General features: G+C 43.2%; 1 protein-coding gene across 4 annotated transcripts in view; it reads left to right on the top strand.

The window, feature by feature from the left end:
- Tpd52 (tumor protein D52) overlaps positions 1 to 21,652 on the top strand; it is a 92,962-nt gene that overhangs the window by 57,331 nt on the left and 13,979 nt on the right. Inside the window, exons 1-3 of one of the 4 annotated variants that reach the window (XM_023561796.2) lie at positions 4,101 to 4,467; positions 16,138 to 16,253; positions 18,795 to 18,943. In XM_023561796.2, coding sequence (XP_023417564.1) covers positions 4,332 to 4,467; positions 16,138 to 16,253; positions 18,795 to 18,943 — 401 coding nt within the window. In that variant the 5' untranslated portion in view covers positions 4,101 to 4,331. Of the gene's footprint in view, positions 1 to 4,100; positions 4,468 to 16,137; positions 16,254 to 18,794; positions 18,944 to 21,652 lie in introns of those variants that run through there. The other 3 variants (XM_003480045.5, XM_003480044.5, XM_063257490.1) reach the window with 3 other exon arrangements.

Raw genomic sequence — 21,652 nt, 5'->3', positions numbered from 1 at the left:
ACTCCTTGTCAGAATTTCCTCTCGATTGCCCAGTGTGACTCTTTATGGTAATGACCAGCATGGCATTCTTCTGAAATTAGAAGTCTTCCTTGCTCCTCTGCGTTCATTATTCCTGTGGTCTCATGGGCTATTTTTCAGTGGGTGATAGCTTATTGCCATCCTGAGTTATTTTAGTGGTCCCATGTTTGGCCGTTGGAGTCCCATCAAGCTGCTCTGTGTCATGGTGGCATAGCCACAATATCCTTGCCCTGCCTCTCTTGTTGCTGCCTTGTCTGTGTTTGTGGTCCACTTCCGGGGCTCACTGAGTACCTTTTGTGTATTGCATAGCTTTTTAGTCAGAATTATCCCTTTAATGTCTTTCAGATTTGGGCAGGATCTCCACTGACATATTTGAGTGATGTATTACTAGGCAGATAGAAATCTGATTTTCTTTACAGTTATTTGTAGAACCTACTACCATTTCCATTTGCAACGGTGAGTCATTTAATGGGTTATGCACTTTACTGGATTCCCTGAATTATCTCTGCGCTGCCTGTGGTCGCCCTCTGCTGGCTCTGGAGCACATGATTCACTTTTCTGGGGTTCAGGGACAGAGTTCTCTTTTTGCCCATTTTCTTTGTTTTGCTTGGTTGATCTCTCTTTAGTTATTATACAAATATATATAATCCATTGCAATATGCCTTAGAACTGTTTTATTTACCTAAATGTATCAAGAATATGTTTTCATGATAAAATTATGTATTTCTACATCATATATTAATACTTGCATACTTTTTATTACATGAATATTTAAGCATTTATATAATCCACTTGTAATGGCCTTTTGTGAAGCTTACTTTTTCCATTTCAGTTAGCATCTAAAACTGAACATCCCCTATTAAGCAGAGTTCGATAAGCAGGTGGGGAATTGACAGGTAAAAATATAGAGAAAGGAGACTCTAGTTGGAAAAATTGTCTGGGACAAATTCAGGATGTGTTCAGGAAGCAGGAGAATCAAGTTTGGCTGCACCATGCTTGGGTAATAGCGGGAAATCAGATTAGGAAGGAGGTTCTGTGAGACTTTTTCTGTGAAACTGATAGAATAAACTCGAAGGGAAACAGGACAATAGCAAACATAGTGCTTACTAACTGGGAAGCCCAGGGCAGTTGGATTAGGGGCTCAAATGCTGCACCCCTCCCTTGCTTGTCTGTGCTGCTTGTCCTGTCTGGGTGGGGAGAAGGATCCCCAAAGCTCCCCCAGATTTAGAGCCCTACGGGTATAATTACTTTGAGGCCCAGAATCTCAGGTAGGCAGATGCAGAGAAAAGAATGCTGTGAAGAAGATGTTGAATGCACTCTTCTGCACATAGATCTTGAAGTAGTCTTGCAGTAGCAGGATCGAATCTAACTGGTTTTTCCTTGGGCCAAATATTTCATGCAGGAAGTGAAAAGAGCCAAAGGCGTCCCTTCTTTTTGCCTAGGTTTCACCAGGATTCTCTTTCAAAGGCCTCTCTGTTTTATCCTTTTTCTCCCTGCAGTACATCCTGTGTATCACGCCCAGAACCGCCTTTATAATGTTTGCTTTTGAAATTACTTTTTCTTTGCGATGCTTGGGGATCAAACCCAGGACCCAATGCCTGCCAGGCACATGCTTTACCAGTGAGATACACACAAGCCCTCACATTTACTTTTTATACTCTCCCTGCCTGGCTCAAAAACCTTCAGCTCCCCTCTCTCCCAGTACATTAAATGTAATTGTTTGTCACTCAGGGTCTTTGGTGATCTGTTCCCAAGTTATACTTCCAATTTTAGATATTTTTAAATCCACTTTTGCTTTGCATTCAAATCTTGAGTTAACTGAACTTCTGTCACTGCATTAGTCCACCCAGGCTGCTTTCATGCCTGGTTGTCTGTTTTCATTTTTCTTAAGGTTACAGTGTCTGGCGATGTGGAGACCATATTGGTTGCAAGAGCTGGGATGTTATGTAGCAGTCTTCAGGTTATACCCAAGCAGATAGAGTAAAACTTTTAGACCATTACTTATTACGTTTGAGAATAAGGCCTGACTGTTTCATTCCATGTTACCTATCGCAGTCTAATTCAGGTGTAGCACCTAATGTGGAGGGGAGGCTGTAGAGACACAGGTTAACAAATAGGCACTTCACATCTGTGTTTTGCTGCTGGAAAGGGGAGAGGGGGCAGATCCTGGGAGGGCTTCTGAGAAAGGGTGGCATTTCTGTCTGAGGCTTAAAGGTATGTGACTGGCAGAAAAAGTCAGCACTTCGGGTCACTTGGATGTCAGCACTGAAGGCAAGGATGTGGAGTTGAGATGATGAGAGGTATGGAGGCAGCTGTGGTTTGCATTGCATTTGTGACACCTTCTAATACCATCTTGTTCCTTCTAATACCTTTAATCACCTTCTAATACCTGTGGCTCCAGGAGGAGGAACAAGTGAGGTACTAGAGTAGAGTCTTTTCTGCCAATATGTGTAGGGAGGTCAGTGTATTACTCGCTTTGCCATTGCTGGGATGAAATATCTGACACCTGCAATTTAAAGGAGGAGAGGTTTACTTGGCTCCTGTTTTCAGTGGGTTCAGTCCATGGTGGCTATTTGAAGGCAGAAACAGCATGGCAGAGGGACATGGCAAAGCAGAGATGCTCACTCCATGGTAGCCAGGAAGGAAGCAGGTGAGAAGGGAGAATCTGGGTCAAAAACACACCCTTCTGGAAAGATTATACCCCAGTGACCCACCTCTTCTGACCAGACCCCAGCTCCTAACACATTCAGTCAGGAACTCAAGAGTGAGTCTGTTGATAGCACTTCCATGGTCTAGTCACCTTCTGAAAGTTCTATCTCTGGACACATGAGACTCTGGGGGACATTTTAGATCTAAACCATAGCAACAGGGACTCCTTCTGCCATCCCTAGGCCAGGAACATATTCCATTGTGTTCTCACAGTGAGAGATGCCATAGATTTTGGGAAGCTCAACAGTTTATTCTTTTAAGTAATAATTTAAAAATTATGCTATTTCTAAATATAAAATATCATTTATAACTGCTATAATTCTAGTATTGTTTGAGAGAAAAAAATACTGTTTTGTTAAAAATAAACTTTAAAAAAACTTAAGTAAGAGAAAGACTTGCCATAGAGTACAACATGTCACTAACAAAAAAAATTAATTAACCAGTCATAAATTGAGATCAATGTGGACTACCTGGATGCATGTATATTTTATACACTAGACACCCTAATTTTTTTTGATGTTTAAAAAATACTGAGTATTGTGTTTGTTTCTAATTCAGGGAGAATATGTCAAGTTCTGTTTCTCTCAGGTAGAGTTAGAAAGACAGAGCTGCTTCTTTTTGTGGTTATGCAGTGATGACCCTTGCCCACTAGGGGCCGCATGAGTGCTAGCCAGGGCTGCCAGTGCTTGAGCAGAGGCCATCAGGAGCATACAGAGGTTCTGATGAGAGATCTGTACCCAAGGAACTGGACTTGAAACTGGAAGTTTTATGAGCTAACTGTAGCTTTGCCACTGCCGTCTGGGCCGTGCCAAGACAAACAGGCTTAGCGCAGAATGTGCAGAGCTGAGGCCTTAGTCAAACAGGAGTGCAGGCCACAAAGGAGCTGTACTGTCAGTGGATTATTGATTCTTCTCTTGTTGAAACACCGCCCTTCCGATGAAGAGGAAGAAAGGAAAGCAAGAGACAAGTCAGATTGCAAATTTTAAGGCTGCACCTTAGCGATGCAGCCTCCACTTTGGATAAGTCAGGATAGAAATACAGCTTTATTTTTGTATCAGCCTGTGCTTAGAAAGCTGGTTGCTAAACTAGGAAGCTCAGCTTTCACCATTTCGATGGTAAATCCAGGGTGGAAAAAAATCCCCCAGATGGCATTTGCAGGAGATTACTGGCTGATAATCCTTCCTTGTCCTAGAATATTAACTCTGCCCTGCTATAGTTGTGGTTCGCCGACTCTTATTATCTTGACAGTGTCAGGCATTTGGTTGAACTTTTCAGTGTTCCCAGCGATACTGCACAGCCAGTCGCCCTTCTTTGTTTACTGAGGCCGGCTCCACGCCTCTGCCCCATGTTGTTCTTCCTTGACTGAAATGAACAACAGGTGGTGAACAGAGCCCCTCCTAAAGTTGCTTGGGAGAAGTCATTTATTAAAAGGCCTGCTTGACCTAGCCATACCTGGGCCCGGACGCTGGGGCGGGGCCTCCAAACCGGGAAGATATTTTCAGCAAGCTTGTTCGTCAAGGGAGTGAGAGGCCAAAAGGATCCGCAACTGACCGCTGAGACAGCTTCTGGGGGCCTGAGAGCCATGCGTTCTGCCTCTGCCTGGGATGGATCACAGAGACACCGACTTATATGAAGACTACAAGTCCCCATTTGATTTTGATACAGGAGTGAACAAAAACTATCTCTACCTGTCCCCTAGTGGGAATTCATCTCCACCTGGATCACCTACTCAGAAGTTTGGTAACTACTTTTTGTAAAGTTAATTTGCTGTCGTGAAGCCCAGACATAATGGGGTTTACCTGGTTTTAAAATTACTAATGCGTAAGATGTTCTGGCATGTTGCGGTGTTGTCAGTAGTTAACAGCTGTTGTAGGTCTGAAGCAGAGAGAGGATAGCTTGTTAAGTATTTGGCCAGAGATATTTAGTGTATATATGTATATATACTGGGAAGTTAGATTTTAGTTATTATTTCTCTGCTATTCGGACCACTTTGAGTTCGTTGAGCTTGTTATTAGCAAATATCACAGAAAAAAAAAAAAAAAAAACTTGGAAGGCCATGGTTTCTAGTTGCCTGTGTAATGTATGAAGACTACCTTTACCTCTGTCTTTGTAAAAACAAGATTTAGACACCTGAAGCACAAGGGCCTGATACAGCATAAGGGTCCTGGATTTTGTTCTGGGAAATTAAGAGCAATTTACAAAAATACCTATGCAAGGCTTTTGGAAAAACTCCAAACGACTGTACCTTTGGAAGCAGTTATTTCCTGCTTTGTGGCAGTGCGAGATTGTCCTGGAGGCTGGAGTGTTGACCACGGGAGGATTCACAGGGAGGATTCCACTCTATCAGCTCGTGTTCAAGGCCATCATTTTACCGCCAGCCCCAGAAGGTAGTGGAGTGACTTCCTCTGCAGCCAGCCAGAGAAGCAATGAGGTTTTCTTAGAGATAGTTAGTAAGTGAAGACTAGGTTGCACGGTTTTTGCACCAATATTTATTGGTACATTTTTGATGTACATAATGATCACATTCTTCATAGGAAATTTGTACCTTAATTCTTTTTTTTCCCATTCCCCTCGCCTCCCTTCAGCCTTCTTCCCCTCCCCATTTATAAAACAATGTTTCTCGTTTTAAAGGTGAAACATGGGTGATATGACACATGAAACCCAGCTTTAAGTGTTCCAGTTTGTGTAGTTGCTGACTGAGGGAAGTGGGAAGTATGCAAACGCAGTGTTTGTCTCGTCTCAATTGCAGTTGGTTACACTCGTTTGCAGTTTGGATTTCCAGGAAGGGGACAGTGTGGAAAGGCCCGAGGGGCTCGATCTAGGTGGTCTCTGGGAGCCAGGGCCTTTGGAAGCAGCCAGAGTCTGCCGGGGAGTGGGACTGGCACAACCCTGTTCTTCAAGGACTCCCCCACCTTTTCTGGTGGCTCACCTTGGAATGTGTAATAAAGAGGTCTGGGTTCCTGTCTGCCCAGCTCTGGGCAGAGCGGCATACTGGGGTGAGGGTGCAGGACTAGGCCTCTGTGCAGGTAGGCCTGTGCAACAAGGAGGGAAAGCCTCGTGTCCTGTTCACCTCCACTCACTGCTCACTTCCCCAGTTTTGCTCATGGCCCCAGAGAGCATGGGACTCTGAGGACGGGGGCCCTCTGAGGCCCCAGAGGGACGGGCGTGCCTTTCAGCAAATGTTTAAGAACTATCTTTACAACTCAGTAGCACTCTGAAAGAGCTTGGGACTGTGGGACTAGACAATTTTATCATGAGCAAATGAATAATCGGAACTAAAAAGAAAGCTGTCTGTACCTGTGAATGCTCACATTTAGTAGTTCGCATGAATTGAAAAAGGAGGGAGTAAGTAAGAAAATAAGTGGGACCATCATAAGCAGCCATCTGATAAGAACGTGATTTGGGGTGGTGGTGGGGTGGCCTCACCGTAGTGGTCTTCTTCCCTCAGCCTCACTGAGAGTGTTGGATTATAGGTGTGTGCCTACATGCCTGGCCTCGTGGTGAGCCTCAAATAGCGAGTACTATGCACTCGGGGCCCAGAAAGTGACTACCTGTCTTTGTGCATGGGATCCATCCACACTCCTGTTTGAACATCAAACACAGTATACAGAGGCAGTGAATACATAGCTTCTGTGTGTTTGTATGCTCTGTGTTTCTGGATAGAAGCTTTCAGGATCAGTACTTAAGAATCCACTGAAGCTGTACTTGGTGGCCTATGCCTATAATCCCAGACCTTGTGAGGCTAAGGCAGGAGTTCTGAACTAGATGGTGAGACCCTGTCTCGGGAAAAAAGAATCCATGTAAAAGTTCATGTGGCTTCTGGCCATGGTGTATTTTTTTTAATTAGACAAGGAAGACCAGTGTAAAAGGGCATCTACTCAGAAAAGCTAGAAACACTGATCCAAAAAAGAATCTGTTCTTTGATATTTAGCCAAAATGCTATGTGCTTGGGCACAGGAGAATGTAGTGAGATTGAATTTATGGACAGGCTGTTAAGAACTAGTCAGTGTCAAGAGTAGGAGGGGAGAGTGGCTGGAAGGAAAAGAGGCTTTCATACTGGGGACCTCTGCACTCTTGGCACGACCAACCCATGCTCAGATGTGTGCATCTGTTCGCAACAAGGGTCTAGGAGGGAAGCAGGTTTGTGCAACACCTTACTGTGTGTGTGTGCTGATACATACACACAAACACACACACACACACACACACACACACACACACACACATATATATATATATATATATATATATATTTTTTTTTTTTTTTTTTTACTATTCTGTTCCTTTTTTTTCTTTGTAAATGCTCATCTGGTACTACTGCTGGATGACTTTCACAACTCATAGTTTAAGAATACTGATTTTACAATAAGTTATAGAATTGGCATATAAGCTTCCTTAAGGGATGTTTGTCTTTCACTGGAATAGTGCTTCACATCTATGGCTCAGCAAATACTTGTTGAATGAATGAATGAGTGAGTGAGTGGAATGGACTGATTCATGTTTCAGGTCACTTCACAAAGGGGAACACTGAGTCTGGGGAGATCCGTAGTGTCTCCAGCTCCAGCTGAGCTGGACTAGCACTTACCTCAGTTCTTAGCTGGTAGAGTTTTGACCCCAGCATCTGGGCCCATCTGGAAATGGATAACAGAGAGCTGGTTAATCATTCCGGGCGTAACTTCTCCTTTGGTCACAGGTGTCCCTGTGAGGTGGTTTGTCTGCTCCTGTGTGCCCCTCAGACCCAAGCATTTCATTCTGGTCACAGCCACCCCTTAGCGAAAGGGGTTTCGTGGCTGTGCTCCTTTGCAGCAGTTTCCTTTCTACAAAAACCCACCGGACAATTTCCCAGAGGTTATTTATATAGACTTTATTCCACTTAAGACCTTTCTGAGAAAAGACAGGAAGACACAGACCTGACTTGAAGCACCTTTAGTTATTTCTAGTGACTTCAGAAATTATGGGCAGTTGAAAAAAATCTGTTTCATGCTCTCGTATTTGAAACTAAAGGCTGAGGAGTCAAGTTTTGGCTCATGGTTTTCATTCTGTTTCTCCTCTATCCCCCGCTTTAAAAAAAAAAAAAAAAAGATTGCAGAGACCTCAAATAGCAAGCACAGTGAGAGTTTATGAAATGAAAAGCAGAACGGAACCGAGCTGTTGAACTTATTCCTGGAAAGGAACTTTAAGGATGCAGGAGGACACTTCCTTTCTGGGGATCCCCAGGTTTCTCCAGGGCTGACCTCTGTCTCTTGTGGAGTACCCTCGCTTTATAAGTGATCTTCGGAGGGTGGAATGGTGAGGAGAGGAGATGGCTCAGAAGTAACTCATGGAAGACCTGCATCTCCCTTTAAAGGGAGTGGTCTGGTCAGTGGTCTTTACCCTGGGGTAATTTTGACCCTGTAGGCATTGGTTCTTAGTTCTCACACACCTAACTAGGATGGAGCCTGGACCCCCGGAGTAATCGGCTCAAAATGTCCATCAGGCTATAGCCAAGAAGCCCCATCTTAACTGAAGAGATCCCACCTTGATGTGGGGACCTCTGAGAGTCCCCTCCTCTCAGATATTTTTATATCGAGAAACACAGAGCAGGTACACAGAGCCAGAGCTGCAAGCATAGACACGTGAGGGGAAAAAGTATCTTGTGATCTCTTGGGATATTACCGCTGAAGATACTTGGAACTATGTATCTTTGTATGTGTATAGGGTTAAAAAGAGGGAAACTATTTCCTCTTGCTTGTACTGATGTGAGATTATCCTAGAGACTGAAATTTCTTATTCCCACTCCACTCTTAAAGCAACTGTCACCTGTTTGGAGACTAAAGGAGAGGCATGTGCAGTTTTACTTTCTAGCTCAATTGTATGTCAACAGGTTCTTTCTTGGACTATGACAGACATCACAAGCCTTAGGCTTTTCTGGCATCTTCTTTCATCCTGGGGACCAGTTGAGGTACTCGCCTTTGTATGATACCTGTTCCCTGGCTATGTAAACAGGGTGTCTCTGTAACATGAAGGTGGGCGACCTCCAAACAGTGCCAATCTAGATGACATATGAGGTAGAAGTTGCATTTCTTTAGAAAAGTGATGTTTTATGTCTGTTTTGAGTAGGAAAGTCTTTGATAAGGCAGAGGTGAATGTGATACATAAAAAGTGGTAAATGTAAGGCGTATCATGAAGCTGTACTGTGTTCTTCCCTTTCCCCGTGGCTGACCTGTGTGCGTGTTTGGAGACTGTTTGTGAGTAGAGCTGAGTGGGGCCTGCAGGGAGGGCGCAGAAGGCTGAGGCCACTCTGCCCAGTGCGGGCTGTGTTCCAGCACAGTGGGCATTGCTGCAGGTTGTTCCCGGAGCCAGGCACACTTCTCAGCCTCTGTCACAGGGACATCCTCCAGGAGTAGTTTATGACCCCCATGTGGGGATGAGTTCAGAATCATGTCTCCCTGGTGAACTTGGGATTGGAAGGGTTAGTGAATGTGGGCAGTAAAGGCAGACAAGCAGGTGGCTTCTAGAACAGTAAGCTAAGTTCCCTGGAAGGTAGGAAACCATGGAAAGATTGAAACCAGGGACTGTAGTGGTCAGATACCTTGGTAGAGTGAAGCTGACTCTGGAGCAGATGGTGAGTGCTTGGAGGCGGGGCAACCACCCAGGCACTTAGGGGCAAGGATCCAGGCCGAGATGGTGAAGGCCTGGAAGCGGGGTGAGGAGGCCTTGAAGAGTGGTGAGAGCAGAGTCTGGGTGGGCAGTGGGCGAGGTATCCGAGGATAGAGATGTCAGACCCAAGCTCATTGTCAGACGCCAAATGCAACAGTGACTGAGAACTTCCTCAGTTGAAGGGATGGAGATGGAATTGAGGGGCTGAAAGGTGAGGCCTGCGAGTGCAGCCCCTTGAAAGAGCAGAGGGGAGATGGAAGTAGGGTGAGCAGGGGTGTCCCCGAACGTGGGGAAGGATGGGAAAGGTGACTCCTTCCCTGTACCCACTTTTATGGATCATTATCCATAAAGAGCTTGGGGCTCTTGAGGACAGACGTGGTCAAAGGTGACCCAGCTAGGAAATGGCTGAGTCAGTTTTTCTGTTCCTTTCTGTGTTAATTTCCTAGTGCAGCCCTAACAAAGTAGTATAGACTGAGGAGGCTTAAAACAAGACATCTATCTTTGCACTGTTCTGGAGGGTGGAAGTCTGAAGTGGAAGTGTCTCAGGCCACACTCCCTCTGGAACCTTAGGGGAGCCCTTCCTTGCCTCCTGCTGGAGGCTGCAGGCTCTCCTTGGCTTGTGGTTGCAGCACAAGGCCTGGAAGGCCTGGAAGCGGGGTGAGGAGGCCTCTGGTCTCTGTCTGTAGCACCATGGGTGTTGTCCCAGAGTGCCTTCTCTAGGGCTTCACACAGTACTAGTCTCTGGGCCTCTGGCAGATTTGCATTGCACATGGTCAGCAGCTACTGTTGCTCACTCAAGTCTAGGGTGACCATACCTTAACCTGATTAGCTCTAAAAAGATCCTCTTTTCTTTTCTTTTTCCATACTGGACCTTGTGCTTGCCAGGCAGGCACTTGTGCTACAGAGCTATATCCCGGCCCCAAGACCCTGTTTTCAAATAGACCCTTCCTTAGATCCAGGAGTTAGCAAATTGATTCTTTGAAAGGGATACAATTCTTAGTGCCGTCTCATTTCAGATCCCCTGCCTGACTTATTCCACTTTTTAGAAAATTTTTTTCCTCTCTTAGGCTCTTTATAGAATGAAGGACTTGGATTAGTGACCCCAGATTTCTTTCAGATGTAAAAGTGTGTGAAAATGGTTACTGATGTTTGTTTGGTTTTTTTTTTTTTTTTTTGAAAGTAGTAAAATACAACAGAACAAGACAGAGTAAAGCCAACTGAGACCATGTGGTGAAATTGGTACAGAATTTCACAGCAGGTTACCAGGATAACAGTAATAGGTATCAGAGTATATTTCGTTATCTTTACAATAGTTGTTCTTTCAATCACATATATCAAAATAAAATGAAATACAGAACATTATAGAACTTATCAAAACAGAATATTGAATAGAGCAGTACCATTAATCAGAATAAAGCAAAACAGTAATACAAATATTTGTTTTCAAAGAGATGGTAGAAGGAAACCCCCCTTATTTGCTATCGTCAGCCTCCCAGGAGATGCTCAGCTTTCTGGTTCCCATTTGCTAACGGGGGAATGGGAAGAGGGGAAGTGAGATGTTTGACTCTAGGCCGTGCACCAACCAGTAGGTTCACTATTGCTTACCAGGGAGGGGAGCTGCTTGCTTGGTTTCCTTAGGGACCTAGGTTCCCGGATACTGATGTTTTACCACAGCAGGTCTTGAAGGGAAAGCAGTTGGTTTTTCTGGCATGAAGGTGAGAGATGCAGAATTGATGGGCAGAGGGAGCCGGCAGGTGGGTGCTCACCTGGGGCCCAGAGAGAGCAGGGCGGTCCCATCAGTCAGTCCTTCATGGCTTGGGTGCAGGTTCTAAATTTGTTTACAAAAATTCTAAATTTGTTTACAAAAGCTGCTGCCTTTTTTTGTTTGTTTTGGTTGAAATTCATGGAATTAATGGCGAATGAGGGTGAGTGGGTTGCAGGCCAAAAGAGAGAGACCTGCTTGGATTAATCTTTAGCCAGTAAATCTGCTCAAATAAAATATTTTTGGCATTTGTTGTATTCTAGGCACTGTGCGTTCTGAGATGGAAAGATAAAGTAGTGACATCAAGACTTTGTAATCTGGAACAGGAGCTCTGTTCAGGGCTGAGCTCTCAGGTCCTCCCTGTCAGCGCTCTCCCTCACACCCTCCCTCTCCCTGCCCCTTCTCAGGTTCTCCCTCCTTCCTCCCCTCTCATAGGCTCTCCCTGTCCCCCTCCTCCCGCGCATTCCCACCAAGCTGAAAACTGAAGAGCGCCCTCTTCCTCTGATGACTCTCTGAAGCACTGTGTTTCATCTAAGTCTCACATTTCACCCACTTCAGATCATAAAATGTCCTGTTGTTTTGTCTTTTAAGGGATAAAAAATGTTGACAGTTAAGCTCAAAATGATCAATTTCTTGTCAACTAAATTTTTAAAAAACGTTATGCTCATTGGAATTCTTTTGGGTCTGTTCAGACATGTATACTAACTGTAGCACTCCTGAGCTTATTTTTAATTTTTTTTTTTTTTTTTTTTGTCTTTTTCCTTTTTACCGGTACCAGGGATCGAACTCACGACTGCCTGCTTGCAAGGCAGGTGCTTAGGCCGTTGAGCTAAATCCCCAGCCCCTCCTGAGCTCATTTTTAAAGAGAGCTAAGATTTTCCTAAAATACTAGGTCACATTCATTGTCTTGCTTGGGTTGCTGTTCACCTAGAACTCCTCTGTGCCTGTCCCTCCTGTTTTCCTCACGACTGCATTGCAGCCTCTTCTGGGTCTGTGAGCCCACGTGGCATTTTCTAAGCCCCTGGCACCCATCGTGCAGATCTCGGGGAGGCTGTGGTGATACCTGCATCACGTAGCTGCTTGGCTGAACAGCTGGCAGTGGGTCTCAAGTCCTGAGATGCCACGTGTAGAGTATGTGTTAGGGTTGTGTGGTGTGGTCTAGTCTGCTTCATCCCTGCTGCTGAGACAGTGGCGGTCCCCTGGGCCTCTAGCTCTCCGGCCCTGCCCGTGGGTTCTGCTTATCTCATGGGATCCCCAGCAACTCCCATGGAGTTATGGGTGTGGTCTCTTTGCACTAGATGAAAAAGTTACGGAAGTGGCTAAAAGATTAGTAGCTGGGTGGGACAAATGAACACCAGTTTCAGTTACTTAGGTTTGATAATGGCCATCAGGTTAGGGATGTGAAAAGACTCTGTGGAATCAGCCCTGTTCACTTGTCTTGCTCATTTATATTTCATTAAGAAAAAGTGCATGTGAGGAACCAGACTTCAGAGTTGTAATCTTGCCTCTGTGACTCGGTAAATTATGTAACCTCAGAGGACTGTTTCCTAATGGAAATGAACACTATTCTCTCCAGGGTATTGGTTGTCATATTGTTTTGTTTTTGATACAAGTTCTCATTTTGTAGTTCAGGCTGGCCTTGAGTTTGTAATCCTCCTGATTCAGTCTCTCGAGTGGTGGGATTACAGACATGTACCACTATATCAGGCTTTGTTTGCTGTTACAAGTTAATATGTTGTTGCAAAAAACAATATTTATCTGGTCAGACATAGTAGGAAAGATTTTATTCAGGATGCTTCAGCCATAGTTTCCCTTCTTCATTAGTCAGAAAGGTGTCAATCAAATTCTAAAAAGGAACATCAAAAGTAGTGAACTAGTCAGAATTTTTTAGGTTACTTGTAATTTTAAGAAATACTTCAAAATGTTTTTATTTCCTGCCTTTCATAGTTCAGATGAGAAAATAATATTTCTTTCACCCTCAAATCAAACTCCTTCTGTATTAAACACTGGGCTGTTACTGACCTCACAGGGAGCAATATGTAAGTATGTAAGACAAAATTTGGATTTTCAGGTTTGGGGAAACTGTTAGTTGAAAGCAATGATGGTTTTTACTTATTTTGCAGATTCTTTTACTTTAGTCTTGTTATTGCTGCTAGATACCCTCCTGGTCTGGAGCCCTGATTCTGTCTTGTGTTTAGGTCAATAATTTGAAGCATCTGCCTTCACATCAGGGTGAGTTGGAATCTTCACCCACCACCTGTGCAGGTGTGTGACCTCGGACAAGTTGCTCGGCCTCTGGAAGTGCTGCATCTAGATGACTGCATATATTTGGACCACTTAGCTCAGATTTGGATGTGCTGTTGTGGTGGTGCCTGCAGTTAGCCATTGTCCTGAGACATGACTGCTGGGTTTTGCTGGCGATTTGGTTATGTACCATTCTGTTCCTGCTCTTTTGTGTTTGCTTTTTCTTTCCCCGTTTGTTAATTTAAATGGTTCTTTAAAAAATTCAATATTGACAAGTTGCTGCCACCTACAGGCCAATATGGAAAAAGCAGAATATGTCATTACTGACTTTTCTTAGATGCAGAATATAAAATTGGGTTATCTTGGTGGTTTTGAAGTCAGCTGTGAACAAATTCATCGTCTGTTTCCTGAGAAATTTCTCTAGGTAGTCTAACAATACTTGAATAGTACAGGTCGAATATTCTTTATCTGAAATTCCTGAGACCAAATATGTGAAAGATTTTGGAGGTTTTTTAAAAATATGCAAACTTAATTTGAAAATGCAAAATTAAAAATCTTAATGCTTTTGAATTAGGGATCCTTAGCCTATATCAGAATCCTTTTATTTTTTTTTTAGAATTGGGCAGTATCTGCACTGTACTATTGGCAATTAGATATTATGTTTTCCCCTGTTTAAAATAGATTTGAAAAATGGTTTACTAAAAAGCATTTAAAAGTCTTTGTTATTGAAAGTATGCTTTAGAACCTGAATTTTTTGGTCTTGTTTCAGTTTTGGTTGAGACCTTGGAAGTGCTGAGCAAAACATTAAACTAAAATAAGTTTACAGACAATGCTGTTACAGCCTGGTCACCTTTAATTACCTGACTGTTACAAGCACACAATGATCCTCCTAACGAGTCTGACAGTAGTGGTTCAGGACCTGGTTCACGTTTGCTTTGGCTGATTAGAGTAAGAGTCACAAATGCCAATGGTAGAACCTCTGTGCTCAGATAAGGGACTGAACTTTTTAAAAAATGACAAGGAACTACTGAAGGAGTTGAAGCTGGAGAGCAACGTGATCAGATTTTTATTGTGGAAATACTACTCAGGGGATCCATTCAAGAAATTTTAGAGGCAATAAACGGGAGCACTTATTCATAGAGCTTTCCTTCCTTCTGATTACACCTTTCAAGTATTGTCTGTGCATCTGAGAAATCAATCATACTCTTATCAGCCCAGTCTGTGTTTTGTGAATTCTTTCATTTGTGTTACTTCTATGCCTTTAACAATTCTGCAGGCAGCACCCAGGTAGACGCTGTTTGTTTTGGTGCTGTCATGCTGGTGACTACTGTTACTGTTCACTCCTTCACACACTTAGCATGCACCAGCCGTGGGCTGAGGCCCTTTCTAACATATGCACACTGCATGAACACATGATGTCCTTGGCTCCTGTCCTGAGGTTTGCTGTGGTGCCGGCGGATTGTTCTCCAGCGTGGTTCTCTTCCTCCTCCCTCTCTGCCTGCCCGCAGGTCGTCCTCTGTGCCTGGTGTTGTGGGTGGGATGCTCTGTGCTAGTATTGCTTTTCCAGATTGTGGAAGGTATAGGGAACAGTTGCAGCAGCTGAGATTGTCTCTGGCAGAAAGGAGGAAGCCCTCCCTGATCTTCTGTGGGGGAAAAGATCTCTTGCCAGGGATGACAGCAAAATCCTAAATCTGTGATGTAGGGAATAGATGGGTGATTGTGGCCCAGGGAGAGCGAGGACTTGCCTCAGGTATACAGTTTAAGAGGGTGCTCAATTGCTCAGGAATGCAGTCTTCTTAAAAAGTGGAAGAAAAATCCATGACAAAATGTCAAAAGTTTAAAGACAAAATTAGTGATTTGCTGTCCATGCAGCACCATTTTGGATCCTAGGAAAAAAGGAAAAACCAGCAATTACTGATTGTATCTATTTAAAAATTTGGTATTTTGTTCATTGTGGATTCCTTGAATTAAACTTGATTTTTAAAATTGCATTAAAATACTGAATTTTTTGGTTGCCCCTTCTATTTTGCACCCAAGGTTTGGGGGCCTCACTGGCCTCACCTTAGCCTTGTGCATGTGGATTTAGTAGGAACTGGGCAGAGCTGAGGGACTGACACCCTGATACTCCCTGAGACATGGACTTCTTCACCATGGGCTCTGTCGCCAGGGAAGGGGTGCATGGGTTTGACCTTCAGGAATATGGAAGGTCTCTGTTGAGTGTATCCCCTGTGTAAACATCAGGTTCTTTTAAAAGGAATCTGGATGAGATGTTAATTTTAATAAGAGCTACTAGAGGGTGTTTCCTGCCCCTCCTAAACAAGAGATGCGACACAGTTTCTTTGAGTGTTTAGTTTGTTCCATGGTGTGCCTTCACTGAGACTGTTAAACCCTGTTCCTTGCAGAGCCTCGCTGGGCTAATGTATGCTGACCTGTTCATGAAACCTTTTAAAGGGTGATCTTGGGGAGAGCCCGCTCTTGCTCCCTTGTGACTGTGTTGTGGCTGAGGGCATAAGCAGAAGCAAAGAGGAGGCAGGGTAATTTCTAAATTCCTGCCTCGGAGTGTGAGGTCTTAGTTTCACTGGTCAGCCTGGACTTCTCTTTCGCACATGCCTGGGAGAGCCAGTCATCCTAAAGTGCAGATGAAGGTTGTACACAGATACAGTCTGCTTGGCTTTATTCTGGCTGGGATAGAGGAGCATAGATGAGATAGAGGAGAATTTTACTTTACTTTTGCCCTTTTATAAACTTTTTTTTTAACCCCCAAGGTTTGCTAAGGACAGACGCAGTACCTGAGGAGGGGGAAGATGCTGCGGCCACGCTCAGTACCACTGAGACGCTGTCAGAAGAGGAGCAGGACGAGCTGAGAAGAGAGCTGGCCAAGGTGAAGGCCTATTCCTCTCGGGGCTTCACTTCCTGAACTTAAAGTGGGGTGTGCTGTGCTCTCAGAGTCAGTGGGAACAGCTCATGGTCACTGCTGGGGAGAAAGTGCCTGGTGTTCAGTAGTACAGGTGTACAGTAGTACAGGTCTGGATTAGGGGACAGGATGGCAGTGAGGCAGGGTGTGAGCTAGAGAGAGGAGTATGAGAGTCTTCTAAGGGGCTCTGCTTCAAAGCATCTGCAACACTTACTCTTGAATCTGTCCGTGTGTTCTCGATACAGGTACTTTTGAACCTCCTGCCTCCTCCCTCCTCCTCTTTTTTTCCTGTCCTCCAGCCCTTGCTAGCCTGCCTACCTGACTTCTGGTTCCTTCTTCCTGACTTCCACGTATTAAATTCACGTAACTTAAAATCAGCCACATAAAAGTGTACAATTTCAGTGGCATTGAACAGATTTCTGTGTTGTGCAACTGGAACCACTTTCAGGCTCCACGTGCTTTCTTCCCTTCTGAAGGAGACCCTCCCACTCATTAAGTGGCCACTTACTTCCCAGGGCCCTCTCCCAGTACCTGGCAACAGCTGATATGCAGGCACAGATTGTTTCATTCTTCTCTCCCTTACTCCTTCCCTCTTTCTTCTTCTCTTTTCTCTTTCTTTTGTTATAGGAATTGAACCCAGGACTTTCACACTGAGCTATGTTCCTACTTTTTTTTTCTGTATTTTTAATTAAGTTGCCCAAACTTAACTCCTCCTGTCCAGCCTCCCAGGATTCTGGGATTATCAGGTGTATGCCACCATAATATATTTCTTGTCTCTGGAGATTTAACTCTTTTCTGGATATTTCCTATTAGTGGAGTCTCACAGTGTATGATCTTTTGAATCTGGCTTTTTTCCCTTCGTTTTCAATGTTTGTCCGTCTTGTAATTCATTCATTTTTGTGGCTAAGAAACACCCCCACCATATTTTTTGTTTTTTAACCCATCCGTTGATGGATATTTGAATAATTTCCATCTACCTTTTGACTGTTATGGGTAATGAGCTTGCAACATTTATGTTCAAATACTTGTTTGAACACCTGGCTTCAAGTGGAACTACTTCATCTTATACTTCTGTGCTTAGCTTTTTTGGGAAAAAAGTTCCACAGCAGCGACATCATTTTACAATACCATCAGTAATTTCTTCACCCCCTTGGCACCAGCCAGTAGATTGAAAAGCTGAGTGAAAAGTTGGGTCAGAATTCTGATTCCTACATTTTGGGATGACTTTGGACAAATCATTCAGTTCAACCCATTCTGCAACTTACCCATTCCTGTTTCTCACATTCCTCTTCCTCAGTGTACCTCTTGAAATGGCCCTCTAAAAACTGGATGTAATACTTGAGTTCCTCTCTGGAAGGCAGAGAAGATAGTGTCTCTTCTGGACCTCCCTTGCAATTCCTGGTGTTTAGGAGCCTTGTTGGTGTTCTTTTTCTTTCTTTCTTTTTGCAGTTATGGCACATTTGACTTGTCTTCCATTGTTGAGCTCTACATTTCTTCTTTCATGTTAACTATTTACTTAGCAGTGAAAACAGTTGACTTAGCAATATTGCTTGTTAGTTTTAAAGGTCATGTGGGCTTTGAGATCACAGAAATGTTGTGTAGGTCAAGGCTGAGAAAGTGGTTTTGCATTAAGCCAGAGGAAGCATTTCTATAAGAGTCTGGAATATTAATGAGTGTAGCATAGGGATTCAATGTTTTAGCTCCCTGGCACAAAACATCTCTTCCAGCATGGAGTCTGTCTCCCTCTGTGAGCTTGCCCTTCCATCTTCCTGGTTTAGCTTTTTCTTCTACTGAATTTCTCTCTTTTCTTCAGAGCATATCAGTTTTGGCATCCACAGCCCATAGTCTCACCGCAGCCCAGCGATACCGCCAGGCTTTGTCTCTAAGTCCTCTCGGTGTTCCTCAATCTGGGCTTCAGGATGAGAGCCGGCAGTCCCCAAGACCTCTGCAGAGCTCTGTAGGGGAGGCAGTTGAATCTGTTTTGGTTATGGCTTTGGCAGACACTGGACACAACAACACAGAGTATAAACTCATGAAATACACATGAAGGTTGGATTTTGGTTTGGGTTGATTATGCATATTTTGGTGGGGGAATGGAGATTATTTTGATTTAGTGTACATATATAAGGTTAGTGGGTAATCTTGTAGCGTATATATGTCTAGCTGGAAGGTTGAATCGGTGGTCAGGAGAAAGGTATAATCAGATTTGAGAATTATTCATGTAAAGGGTTCAGGGCCCAAGCCTCCAAGATAGTTGAGTAAGGAAGGATAGGGAGAGAGAAGGCCAAGGATAACTCCCAGGATGTAAAATGCTTCCATGGGAGAGAAGAGGGTAGCTCCGTGGGAGGAGTAAGCGTATCACAGTTTATTAAATGATGCTACATTTGTAAAGGAGTAGATAAATCAAAAAAATATTTTAAGCGACTACAATTTTGAGTATTGCTTTTCTCTAAAAACCTTCGCTGAATGACTCTTGTCATATTTCTACCACAAATCTCTTCCTCATAGGTAGAAGAAGAAATCCAGACTCTGTCTCAAGTGTTAGCAGCAAAAGAGAAGCACCTAGCAGAGATCAAGCGGAAACTTGGAATCGGCTCACTACAGGAGCTCAAGCAGAACATCGCCAAAGGGTGGCAGGATGTGACAGCCACGTCTGCGTATGTTCCCTAAATCGCACATTTTTCTAGACAATCTGCAGGACAGTTTTGCATGTTTTATTTGCAGACAGGGAGATAAGAGGATGAGGATGCTTCCGCAGCTTTTCTTTCAGTCACATAAATCACTTTCTTTACAACTGTCATGCGTAGCTGACTCTTTTCTAACTTTGGTTTTTTAGACTATTCTAGGAAACGGAAAGCCAGCCTTATATAAAAGTTAAAGAAACAAAATTCAAATTCCAGAAATGTTATAGAATTGGCTCCTCTTAGCAGTTTTTCTTTGTAAGGTTTGTTTCCTATGGTCAACTGTGAGCTGAGAAGTGGAAATTTCTAGAAATAAATAATCTAAAGTTTAAAATTGTGTGCCAGGTTGAGTAGCATGATCAATGTTGTTCACCCACTACATGCAGCTGGGGACATGATCTTTGTCAGTGTGTTCAGGCTCTACCTACCTTCAGTCACTTAGTAGTCGTGAAAGAGAAAGTAGGGTTTGATAGGGTTGGTAAGATCGTCAGTCAGAGGCACCCACAGTGGGCTTAGAACACATCCCCAACACATTAATGAATATTGAATATTGAATAATCAATGTTTGACTTCCAAATGTGTAACAGTGTGTCATTTTGTCCTCAGAATAACCCAGTATAGTGCAGGGCGAGAGAAACCTAAGTAAATATATATGCTCAGATATGTGAAGTGTGAAGGTCACAGGTCTCTTCAAAATGTGGAGCCAATCTCTAAGTTGTTTGAAGCAGGATTTTGTCGTGTATTACAGGCTGACCTTGAACTCACTCTGTATAGCCCAAGTTGGCCTCAACCTTGTGATCCTCTTTCCTCAGCCTCCTGAGTGCTGGGATTACAGATGTGCACCAACACACCTTAATTTTTTTTTTAAAGCCCTGCTCAAGATGTATCATAAGATTTTCAGGCCACAATCTCTTGTTCCTGAAAGTAGAGTCCAATCTCTTAAACTTTGTGTTTTCTTTTTTTTTTTTAATTTTATTTAAGGAGAAAAAGAAAAAAAAACAGAGAAAGGGTACAAGTTATACAGGTTTACAGAAGAAAATAAACAGTAGGAAATCACTAGTTAATGGATTACATATTGTCATCTTAGAAATAATTGTTCAAGTTACAAAATTAAAGCTTATAAGGTGGACATTCCAACAGTGAGACTGCAAACAGTTCTGTTCAATGATCCAGCAAAACTCAGTAATATCATTATCTATCTTATACACTTAAATATACATGCAGTTACATCATTTAGAGCACTTTCTTTTCCTCTCTTTTGTACAATGACAATTACACATTTTGGGTTTTGTTGCTCCCACAGTTCTTGTTACTTTTTTGGAAGAGAGTAGAACCAAATGTGACATAACAGAACAGAGTCAGTCAAATCAAAAGGGTGGACATAATAGATAATGTAAAAGCATAATACAAAAACTTTTGTGTTTTCAATCACACAATCAGTGATCCACCGTGAGCATAGTCCGGTTTTTGTTTCCTGCACAGGAAGGAGCAAGCTTCTAGCCTCAGACCGAGCTGTTCTGTTCTGTACAGAGGCCAGCCTCTGAGCTGCTGAGCTGAGGAGTTGTTTGCAGCTTAGCCATCAGCAGTGAGGCTAGTAGCATTCTGCTTGGGCCTGTTTTCTACGTGTTAGTGAACACTGGGAAAACATGCAGGAAGCAGATCTTTAACAGTATTATCACATACTGTGTTTGTTCCTGGTATTTTGATCTCAGTGAGCAAGGGTGGCCTTGTTTGGTATGTTCCTCATTCTTTTTGTTATCTTCATCATTTTTTTCTGTCTTCAGGCATCTGGAAAGAGAGAGATGGTAATTTACACCGTTCTGTTAAAGCAGAGGTTCCCCAGAGTTATTTCAAGTACCGTACCTTGGACATACTCTGCTGAGAGGCCAGTAGGTCCTTATTTGGTAGCTCTATAGTCAGGCAAAGCTTAATTTTTTTTTTTTTGCTTATATGGAAAAAGAAGAAAGAGGAGGTATAATTTCTTTCAGTCACTGGTGCTCTCACCCCCACCCACTGCCCCCAGCACTGGGAGCTGAAACCGAGCACTCGCATGTGCTAGGCAAGCACGCTGTCACTTAAAAAAAAAAAAAATAGGTATAAGCAATTATTTATTTTGAGACTGATCTCATTAAGTTGCCCAGGCCTATGTCAAACTTAGCATCCTCTTGCCTCAGCCTTCTAAGTAGCTAGGATGAAAAGTGTGCACTAGTGTGCCTGGCTCATATTCATTTTTGTGAATTTTAGTTTCATGAATTTTTTTAGCTCTTTCTTTGGCTTTGCCTTTATGAACCTCTATTTTTCCATGTCGACTAGGACACTGTAAAAGATGATATCTAGATGATGGTTCAGTGTAAGATGATGTGATTGTTGCTGCTTTGGTGGTTATGAAGGGTTTTTGAAATTCTTGAATTCATTCATTCATTCATTCATTCATTCTACTGTACTGGGGATTGAACTCAGCTGATGTAAACACTGAGGTTCATCCCCATTTCTGTTATATTTTTAATTTTGAGACAGGGACTTGCTAAGTTGTTGAGGCTGGGCTTGAATTGACAGTCCTCCTGTCTCAGCCTACTCAGTGCTGCACTAGCATTTTAAACGTGTGCTACTACACCCAAGCAAAATATTGTAGAGAGTTCTCCAAAAAGGGATAACTACTGCACTTAAAATGATTGCTATTATAAC

Source organism: Cavia porcellus, unplaced genomic scaffold (genome assembly GCF_034190915.1).
Source record: "Cavia porcellus strain 051 isolate PalLab524CR breed Dunkin Hartley unplaced genomic scaffold, mCavPor4.1 scaffold_10, whole genome shotgun sequence".
Classification (NCBI taxonomy): domain Eukaryota; kingdom Metazoa; phylum Chordata; class Mammalia; order Rodentia; family Caviidae; genus Cavia; species Cavia porcellus.
The sequence above is the reverse complement of the archived record's forward strand: the minus strand, read 5'-3'. Positions and strand labels throughout refer to the sequence as shown.